The 10,941-nt window shown below is 48.5% G+C and overlaps 1 protein-coding gene across 1 annotated transcript in view; it reads right to left on the bottom strand.

Moving 5' to 3' along the window:
* The window catches only part of CECR1 (cat eye syndrome chromosome region, candidate 1), a 19,290-nt gene that overhangs the window by 3,937 nt on the left and 4,412 nt on the right, over positions 1–10,941 (bottom strand). The window contains exons 3-5 of the mRNA XM_010133342.1: positions 4,649–4,859; positions 1,503–1,630; positions 295–385 (exon numbers count right to left, since the gene is read on the bottom strand). Coding sequence (XP_010131644.1) covers positions 295–385; positions 1,503–1,630; positions 4,649–4,859 — 430 coding nt within the window. The remainder of the gene's footprint in view (positions 1–294; positions 386–1,502; positions 1,631–4,648; positions 4,860–10,941) is intronic.

Here is a 10,941-nt window from a genome sequence, read left to right as displayed (position 1 = left end):
AAGAGGAAAGGTATTTTTGAACATGCTTTGGAAGATGGTGGGACATTGAGCTATGTATCAGTGAGGTGCCAACTGTACTGAAATTATAATGCTGTGTAGTAGAGAGCTGATTCTTTCAGGCAATTTTGTCAATTATGGTCAACAAAATCCTTAGCTGGAGGACTTGTGATTAATTTACACTGATTTTAGTACAGGGGCAGAGGATCTGGCTCTGCAATAAAACATATGGCATCCTATACATGTAGTTACGTCACACCTCTAGGGGTTAACATGAAGCCACAAAGAAATAGTTACCAGGTCGAAGCCTGCCAAGGTGTCTGGAAAGTGGGCTCTGAGCGCCATGGCAGTGACGACGGCTTCTTTAATCTGGGAAACATTCAGCATCCTAAAGAACAAGAGAGAGAAAGCAGTGCAGAGGCTCACTCCCACGGGCCTGCCTGCTTTGGGTTTGAGTTGTGAAATGGGGCCCCCAGGGGTAGTTGCAAAATGCAAGTTGCTCCTGAATCTGACAATGAGCTTCAGGTCTCCAGAGTAACAGCAACAGAAAATTGATATTATGAAAGGAAACCCCTGAATGACCAGGAAATGCCTGGCTAGACCTTGCTGTCACTTGAGTTGAGGCATGCTCGTCTGGCTCACTGGCTTTCCCATCTATCAAGTGGGGAGGGAACACAACAGCATGGAAAGAAAATGTTTACTCTTTTTCTTTTCCTCTCAACTGTTTTGCTGGGAGGTGGGACAGTAGCTGCATTTCAAGAGAGTTTTAAATTTAGATTTCTCCCAGCCCTGTTGGACTTAAATATCACAGTGCATTTTGCAGACAGACTCTGTCCATACCCAGGCTGGCCAGAGGCAAGCCAGCTCTGAATTGGAAACAGCACTGTGCCGAGCCAGAGCGAGTAAGTGCTGCGGAGAGGTCTGCTCTATTTGCTCAGGATCACCTCACATGACTTCATGGCATCTGGCTGACTTGGAGATCAGCCTTGTGCCTGCCTGTGAACAGCAGCACGAACATGGCGTACAAAGGCTGCCAGGAGAACAGCATTTACAGGGTCCCACAAGGACCTTTGCAATACTGAGTGCCCATACTTGGGAACTGCTGTCACTGCCGCAGTTTCTGCAGACAGGGGGAAGGCTTGGGAGGAGAGCATGCACAGTGTGGACACACACGCATGCAAGCAGCCCTCCCCGTCTCGTTCCCGCACCAAGGGTTCACGCTTGCCTCTCCAATGCACACCATGAGCCAGCCCTGGTCACTTTGCACGTATGCAGATTTATATAGATGATTTCTCATCCTCAGCCTTTTAAATGTGCCAGGGAATGCTTCGGGAGTCAACACCCTGGGTCTGACGATGTACACGGTCATTGCTAACCAACTGCAGCTCTTCAGCCCATCTCTCAGCATCACTTCTCCTGGCCTGGCCCCCTCTCTCCCTACTGCTGCCTCTGCCACAGCATAGCCATCCACCTACAGCCACTTTTTAGCCCCGCTCAGCCTCTACCTGTGTGCTGTAAATATAATCTTGGCTCCAAGAAAGTCAGGGTGCTCCTTCACAAACTGCCTGGTCACTTCCCGATAGGTTGCCACGGACCACGATTTATTGTGCCGGGTGCCATCCAGTTCATACACCTGCAGGATGAAAAGCACATGGCAAGCAGAAGTTGGAAGAGATGTTTTATTGGAGGGTGGGAGAAATGAACCGAAGAATACTTTAGAAGAAGCAATGCGCTGCGGTCCTGGCAACAGGTCAGAAAAAAAGCAGTTAAATCTGTGCAGAACATTTTGTTCTTCAAGCCTTTACCAGTTGGCAAGAACCAAGGAGTGGGTTTCCTCCCTCTTATGTGATACAAGAAACAAGTTTCTCCATGTTCAGACATGGCAGGCAAGTGCCCTTGAGTACCCAGAGGAGACCATGACCTCTTACTCATGTCTCTATCAAATGCTGGAACATTTTGTCCAGCTGTCTGGCATCTCTGTGCCTTGCAGTGGCAGTCTGTCAGCCAAGGCAGCCCCAAGGCGCACGAGGGCTGAGCTCCATAAGCTACCAGCGGGCTGGGCTTCTGCTCCCCTCTGACAGAGGTTTGCTCCATGACCTTGAGTCAGTTGTTTAGTCTTGCCATGTTTTCCCAGTTCTCTGTCTGTAAACTGGGAAAAATAATCCTTTTGACAGGCTCTGTCTCATCAACTTACTTTGTGAGTTCCTCACGATCAGGGCTACACACAGAGCTTTTGCTCTGATTTCAGCAGAGGTGTAGACCTTGCATGCCACGATTGATACTAATCCACAAAGGCCCTACCTGGAGTCGCTCACAAACAGTGGCTGAAATCAACTCCATTTGTTCTCTTCTTGTCTTTCTCACCCGTCCTTTCTCTTTCAACCTCTGCTCCATCCTTCAGTTGGACCACTCCAGTGCCGCCTCTTGCAGTGATGCCTCTCGCTGAGCCCCTGTGCCCCATCACACTGTGGCATCTCCCTTGCAGGCACCAGATGCTCAGAGGGAATTTTCCCCTCCTGCAGCCCATGGGAATGTGAGACTTTACACAGCTGAACTGGCAAGCACAGATGGGTTTGGGGGGCTTTTCCACAGTGTTTGCTATTTTGCACTAAATATCAACTTTCATTTACTTTACTTCAGGGGCCGCTTAGGGAGGGCTTTTGCAGAGTGTCAGCACTGTTGTCAAAGCCTTGTAGAGGATCTCCAGGTACACAGGCATCTCTCTATTCCCATCACACCCTGCTCACCTTGAGTTTCATGGCACAGCGCTTCCCTTCCCTCACATCCCTGCTCCAGCCTAGCTGGCACTTCCTTGCAGCTCCTCGCGCTCCTCCCAGCGCTGCCTGGCCTCAGGCAGCCTGCCTGCCTGCACCTCACAGCACATGGAGCTGCCGGGTGCAAGCAACCCCGGGAGCTCTGAAGGCTCCCATGCCTGCAGCCAGCATTAGGCTCTGCATGGGAAGCAAATATTCCCTGCCAAGCCTCTCTTCAAAAGACATTACAACCATGTCTAAGGGCTGCCAGTAAATGCAGGGTATTTTCCAGTCAGGCCCACACCCTCCTACCGTCACAGATACTCTTGGCCTGCAAACCTGTGGGACCTGCGAGGATGCAAGCACTCACATTGCCTCACAGCAGAGGAATTTCGACATTGCTTTTATTTTCTCTGTCCAGGTACCCTACAGACAAGACAGATGGTGAGTGAGTTCAGAGCAACTGGCTCATGACCAGCCCCCAGGAAAGTAAGACACATATAAGCTTTGTGGTCTTCTCCCCCTCCTTCTTTTTTATTTTTTTTCTTTTCAGTATATCCTCATCTCATGCAGGACAGAGTGCCAGCCTGCAGCCCCGACACTCAGCCCTATTTTGCTACGGGGCCAGCCTAAGCCACAACAGGGCAGGGTTAGCAGCCTCGCTCCCCAGCTGTTGGAGGGGAGGCATGCACAAAGCCAAATCAGCCTCCAAATTTGTCACAGCACCTGCCTGTCCGCTGACAGGGTGGCTGCGGAGGCCTGCCCAGCAGGGGCGGTGGTTGCTGGGGTACAGACATTCATCTGCAGCTGGCTGGAGCCCACCAGCCATTGCGCGCAAGGGTAATGATTTAAGAAAGTTGCTGGCAGGCACGTTTGGGAGTCAAGCCACCGGCGGGATGTCAGCGTGACTGTTCCATCCGCTGGATGGTGCCAGCAGCAAGCTGCTACCTGCATTCCCACACACTACCCACCACCACCACCACCAAGTCCTCCAGGTGCTCCCAGATGGACATTGCACAGCAGCTTTACTCCTGTTGCAATGGTCTGTTAAGAACATGGAGGTTGGAGGCAAAGTGAGGAGCAGCGGCCCTGGTTTGTTTGTTTTGGTAAGGCATCTGCCTCTCTGACAGAGCTCCCACCCCCATGCTGGCCCGCTTGGAATTGGTCTGGAGAACTATAAGGAAAAGTTTTGCTTGCAGTGTTGAAAATGCCGCTGCGAAAACAGGAACGGTTATAGCCAAAATGTGGTGGTGGGTTCTGCTGGTGCTTGGGAAGGCATTGGGCCAGCATGATATTGTAGAGCAATCTGACCAGCTTCAGGTGACACACAAGGAGAAAGGCCTAAACTACTATCAATAGATTTTAGTGTTTGTGGCAATGAAATGAGCAGTTCATACTTCACATACAAACCAAAATTTTAGATTGTCTGCAAACTGTGCTTTGCCAATCTATTTACTAGCCTGTTCAGAGAAATCATTCTGAAATAAGCTGTGGATTTAAAATAACGTAACTATTCCAGAATTAGTCTCAGTGCAGGGCAAGAAATTGTTCCGGAAGGGATGCCACAGAACAGGTGATTCTGGTGCAGACAAGGCGGAGATACATCTTCCCAATCAGCAAGATTGTGACACAGGCCCCAGTCAGACCGTACAACACAGTTTTGCACTCTTGACACGGTAGGTATCTTCCTCAGCCATTAAGAACAAAGCATCTCTCCCTTTCAAGCCCTTGCCTATGCAAATCTCCAAAAAAGACCTTTGAATACGATCAAGGTTTTCCAGCATCTTTAGAAGGGCAGGTATGAAAAGGTCCAAAATCTACATTCAAGATAGGGCTTGAGAAAAGTTCTGGAGAAATAAGGATTTAAAAGAATACTAGAGAAGCCAAAACATACATACCGTAGGCAGGATAGCTCTTATCTCGACATACTGTATGTTATCTTCATAGAGCTCCAGCAGCCCCTGGTAGAAATAGGCCTTGAACACAGGTGCATAGCAGATAAGTCCAGAGGCAATGAGAAAGACTTCTTCAAATCTTTTCCAAATGAAAGACTGAGAAGGATAGGCCAGCTCAGGGTCATCCGTCACCAGGGTCAAGTTTCTCAGCAAGCTGTAGAAAAGGGCAAAGAGAAGAGGAAGAATGAGAAGAACAAACAAGACAACTGGCTTTCAGCGTGCAAAAAAACGCTGGCTGGCAGCTGAGTGTTCAGTACAGGAGGAAATAGGTTTCCTGCAAGACAGGCGTGACTTTTATTGTCAGAGACCAAGCTTTGCAGACGTGACACTCTCCCACCCGCATGCTCTGGGGTGCAGTGGGGCAGTGGCTGTCCTGAAGGAGGCACGTGTTCATTGGGCAGGACCAAGAAAAGGTGCAAAGTTGTTCCTGCCCCAACAGGAGCCCAAGATCTGACTCAGAGCCTGTTGGCACTGTAATACAACAGGAATAATAATGACTGTTGTAACTAGGAAGCATTTGAGTATTTTTTCTGCCATCTGTATTTACTCCTCTAATGGCTAGTACAGATAATAGCTGACAAGTAAGTCATACGTTACATGTTGAGCTACAAGCAGAGTAAGACTAGGTGTTCAAAACCTGCCCCTTTCTTTTTTGAGGGCAAAATTTTGAGAAGTAATAGAGTTACAAAAACAAGTTCGATGTTTCTATATCGTAAGAATTGCACTCTGGTACCCAGGGGTATCCTTAATCTGAAAGTAGGCTAGTACGTTGCTCCTGCAGATAATATATTTTCCCAAACATCTTCAGTGTGTGTAAAAAGCCCTCTGTTCACCCAGCCCTCTGTTCACCACCTAAAGGCAGACTCCAGGAGATGCTATCTACTAGGCCACCATCAATGTGCTTACTAAGCCTGTAACTTTCCATGGTACCTTCATAGTGTTAAAATATGTCACCTACTATAAGCGGGGGAAAAATGATTGTGAATCAGAAATCGTTTTTTCCCCAGTGGAACAGATTTGTCTGCTGGAAAACCATTGATAGGAATCTCAGGTTCTGGCTTTTCCTTAGTGGGGCAGAAACATATTTATTTCCTCCATGTAAGTGTCTTTCAGAAATACAGAGAGACAACAGGTAGTTTTATCACGCAGAGTCTAAGGGAGCCCATAATCACAAGATTGTCTTAGTTGTGGGTAACAGCTTGTATTTTGGACAGGGTGAGCCTCTGTGCTGCAACACTGTCCTCTGACAAGCTGATAGCCTTCACCTCACCTGAAGCCCTGCCTCTGGCAACAGCTCTCCACCCACCGCTGGTGGCCACCTGAGGAAGAGTTCGCAATAAGTTTCTCAGACCAGTGAGCAAAGTCCAAATGGCAATAAGGGGATGACTACTTTCATTCCTGGGTAGACAAACTGAAGCCAACACAGCAAACTACAGAGCCAGTTACTGGCAGGCAGGTGGGCTTACCAGTCTGGCCAGGCCTGACGCTTATCTAGTGTCAGGGGCGAAGCAGGATCAGATAAAAGTGCCTTCAACCATGCTTCATCTTTCATCCAAGTATATTATTTCCCCTCAATAATAGCTACTGATCTTTAATAATGTTTCATGTTTGATGTCTTAGCCCCCTTCCTCGTGCAGTGCACTGCTCTGTTTTATGGGAGGTGTGGGTTTGATTTGTGCTCTTGTTACCATCTTCCAGGAGGCTTCTGTGGATGGAATTAAAACCCTTCCTCCTACAGATGTAAAATGTGATCTGGTCCAAACTCATTAACTAAGATATCCTGGGCAGGGACATCCTGCTTTCATAAAATGGACCCATGCCCTCAGCATTTGCTCGCTGTTTCTCTCTCTAAGGACCCTCTTCCAGTGGCTGCAGTTTAATTTCTTCTTCACTCTGTTAATTTCTTTGCCGTGAACAATTTTAGAAGCAAAACTATACATAAAGAGACACTTGTATGACATTAAGGATGAGTTTTTAAATGCCCAATAGTCAGGAAAATTCAGATTTAAGGTTTTCACAGCAACTTCGACTCTGCTCTCCCATGCATTACAATAGGGGCTCTGGTGCCATTGTCACAGGACGCTGGGCAACCCCAGCTACCGCTCAGTAATCCATTCAGCCAAAGGCAACCGGGCTGGACTGTGGCAGGGGCGGGTGGTGTTTAGGGTGGGCAGTGGGAAGCATGCAGCAGCGAGAGACTCCGCAGCATCACCCTAGAAACCAGGAATGCAGGAGCCAGGGGCATCTCGAAGGCACTGATCCAGCTGCTGGAGCTGCAGTAGAGGCCAGCCGCCAGCAGAAAGGGCATGCTGCAGCTCGGCAGAGAGAGGAGAGGAGGTTTCGTTTGGGAAAAGCTGGGGAAAAGAGACTCTTCCACTTCCCTCCTGGAGGAAGGGCAGCTCCCCACCAGCCCAGCACACCAGCGGAGAGCACCTGCACAAAGCTGCGAGCTGAGCGGAGCTGTTCCCACCGGTCCTGCAAGCGCCAAGGGAAAAACCTCCCCGTGGATCAAAAGGATGTGCAAGCCCGCTCTCGCCACCCCACGAAGCTTCGTTTCAGATAAGGACGGGTGGTTAGTTGGGCTCCCACCGCTTTCTCCCCTTGTCCTGTGAGAACTCAACTTAGCCAGCAACGAGCGCACGCAGGGCTCCCCTCCCTGCTTTAAATCTGGCTATACAAACTTGAGGCTGTTTACTTAGCCCGTGCTCTTGGGCTAGAAACAGCAATAAATCCCCACACTGCCCTGCTCCTAAAAGCACATAAATCACACCATGGTTTTTTATAATCTCCTTCCCTTTGAGACTGATTATTGATCCCTGTAACTGTTGAAGATTTATTGCGTAATAGTGATCCATCCTTGATAACTGGATAATCTCCTAAGGGTTCAGAGGCTTTTGCCATCAGTAGCTCATGCAGATGAAGCAAATAAATACATTTTTGCCTCTTTTCTGGGATGGGCCCTCACCAGCGATCAGGTGCAGACTACAAATAGCCTTCCATGTCATGTCACATATGCACTGAACAACGCTATTGCAATGCATATGCCCAAAGGGGCACAGCTGAAACGACCAGCTAAGGATTATTTATTCTCAACTGTGGTTTTTGCTTTCTCTTTTTCTGGGTTATTTTTTCCCCTAACTCTTCTGCTTTCTTGCACTGTATAATGCAGAAGGAAATGGTTTTGTTGCCTTGTTTTTAAAGGGCTTCTTTTTGGTGTTCCTGATGGGTAATTACACCACTCTCCTCACCGTACTATCTGAATGTCTTCCAGTGGTGCATTAAATAGTGTGACTAACATCTGTCACATGTGGTTCATTCGTTTTCCCTCTTTCTCTCGTCCCCTCTTCTTCTCCCCAAGGGGAGACTTGTAGAGGGAGTGAAGTGCTTTGTTTCTGTAGTGGATTTTTATTCTTCTTTTTTTTTCCTTGTAGTGCACATACTGCCCTATTTTTCTCTGAGATAAGGCAGTCAGAGGACATGGAGGGGAAGGTGATGGCAGTCCAGGCAGCCATTAGTGCCCAGGGGAGTTGTCCCCACAGCCTCCACCACAGTGTCAGCTTCCTCACAGATGACTTCATCCTGGTGATAAAGAGCTCCGCTGGGCTGCCGGAGCTGCGCTGCCGGGCATGGCCTTAATCGTCAGGCTGCTGGTGGGGCGGAGGAGTGCGGTGGTATTTTACAAATATCTGGAATGTCAGCGCTGTTTCCCTAAATATCTAGGGGCATGCTCTTGCTTTAGAGACAGTGGCCGTTATGTTGCATCTTGAGGAAAAAATGGCATTCTCCTGTATCATAATTGATTGTGAAGTAAATAAGTGAGGATTATTCTTTCTTTTAAGTCTCAAAGCAAAATTCCTTTCCTTCCTCTGCCTCCTGGCCCGCAGTCTCCTGACTGTAGTAATAGCATCCTTTTGGAAGCTTACCAGTAACAAAATACTCTAGGGTCTTGGCCCATAAGACGTGTGTTTTGAATAGGAATGATTAAACCTTCTTCTGAGGGAAACAAACAAAAAGACTTCCTTCCAAAACACACACACGCACACATATGTATATGTATGCATATGTGCCTGAAAATGCAAACAGCAAAAATGTAATGCAGATACCTCTCTCCCTCACCCCTTCCTGGTCAGGAATGCAGTAAGGTGAAAGAGGTGCAGCCTCTCAGAAACATTTCCATTGTTCCTCTCACAATTGCTGATCCACCCTGTCTTGCATGAGAGCCCTTCCCTGCTGCCATATTCCCTTGATACTTCCTTGAAACCACCCAACTATCCATCCGTTCCTTCCTCTGACATCTGCTTTCTCTCAGCTTGTCAGTGCTCAAGGGCGAAGAGGAGTGCAGGAAAGTAGCCTGGGATGCACATGTTCGAGAGACTGGGAGAGTTTCCAGAAACTGAGAAGCAGAACAGATTGGGGCCTATTCCTGGCTAGAGACCTATTTCCAGACGGCCAAAAAACATTCCTAACCCCTAGACTAGTACCAAGGGATTAGATGAAAATAGGAGGGGAAGCGCTTCAATGTGGCTGTTGTTCGTGTTGTTCGTGCACACTATGTGCGATGACTCCTCTGTGATTGTGTGGTGATGAGCACAGAAGGGCAAGAAATGAAGGACAACATACTCAAATGAGTAAGTCCGAAGACCCAGGATGAGAGAAATCTGAGTTTGTACTTGGCTCTGGCATGCATTTGCTGAGGCAAATCGCTTCACTGGTTCCTGCCTTGCTTTCCCCTTGGCCCTTGAGGAGACCCTTGTAGCAGGGTCTGTCTGTGTGTCCCTGTGCAGTGCCTACCACTTTGAAGTACTGCTCTGACTTGTGGATACTAGATGTGGTCAGACAACTAATAGAAAATAAGAGGAATATGATAACACTGCTTCTGAAAATAAGTCATGTTCCCAAACAGGAACACAGGGAACCAAACAATGCAGAGCTCCACCCTCCTAGGTGTAGAGGATGCCATGGCCTCTAGCCTCAGAGAGAAAGGGACATCAGGCTACAGAAATACAACCGGAAACAAGTACAACAAAAGGTTGCTCCTGAGACAGTTCTGAAATACCCGGTGAAATTGTGAGGTCTTTAAGGAAGTGAAGCTTTTTAAAGTCCAATCTCTTGCACCATATTTATGAGTCTCTTGGTGGGGTTGAAGAGAGCTGGTGCTGTGGTATTTCCCTCCTCATCACTCCCAGTAGATATGGAAGGGACCTACCGAGGAACTATTTTTCTCTTTGGAAGGCATAGATAAGTGACTTCTCACTGGATCTTATTTCTTCCATTATGCGTCATGGCAGTTGAGCTTCAGCATCTGAAACACCAAGACCCCTGGCACTACTTTCTCCTTCCTTTCTGTACCTCTGCAGGAGAGGGGTGGTGGGTGTCCCAGAAAGTCAGCTCCCTCTGCCCTGCTCCTTGCTGTTGTTGGAGAGGGAAGCCATACCATGCCAAAGGTCTGTCAGCTTCTCAGCTTCACGAGCTGACCTTCTTCCCTGATTTTTTAGGGCACAGAGCCCAGACGGCTTCCATGTGGAGGGGATACCAGCTCCCAAAGAGTTAAAAGGTCTCTCTTTAAAAGCACACATCCTCATTGGAGAGCACTACAGTAAAACCCATCAAACTTCACTTAGGAAATGTTGTTATTAGGGTCACCCACATCACTTTAATCCAGCCTCCTCCTCATCTGAGTCAGCATGGCAATACTGTCTTTAATTACATGACACCCCATACTATTATTTCCTGTGGGACCCCAGCCCCTGGAGCACTGTGGATGGCGTTGCTCTCTGAATGGATCACTACTCAATATTTTCCCTTGTCTTCATCACTCAGTGTCTGACTTCATGCATTATTTAGTGTGTTCTCTTCAGCCCCGCTCATGCTAGGAAGAACTACATGCTTCCTTCTGGCCTACTTGGCAGAGCTTTGTCCCGGGATCAATGGCCCCTGAGTGGGGAAATAGGGCTCCCTCTTCCTGCCTCCCCGGGCTGGATGGGGAGCTGGGCTATTCCCACCCATCTGTAAGCGATTCAATGGTAGGTGGCTGCTGAGCAGCCAGCTAACACCTGCTCCTGATAAAAGGCTGCCAGCAGTTAAGGTGGGAGTTGCCTGCAGGAAAGGCAGCTCCTGCAAGAGAGTGAGTGATGGATGCCTCGGGGAGCCATCTGAGGTGTGAGCTCAGATAGGCGGCCTTACCTGTAAGGGCAGAAGCGCTGTTAGCAGGAGGGCGCTGGGGAAAGAGGGGTGCC

Source organism: Buceros rhinoceros, unplaced genomic scaffold (assembly GCF_000710305.1).
Source record: "Buceros rhinoceros silvestris isolate BGI_N320 unplaced genomic scaffold, ASM71030v1 scaffold13173, whole genome shotgun sequence".
NCBI classification, from domain to species: domain Eukaryota; kingdom Metazoa; phylum Chordata; class Aves; order Bucerotiformes; family Bucerotidae; genus Buceros; species Buceros rhinoceros.
This window is presented reverse-complemented; position numbering and strand designations above follow the sequence as displayed.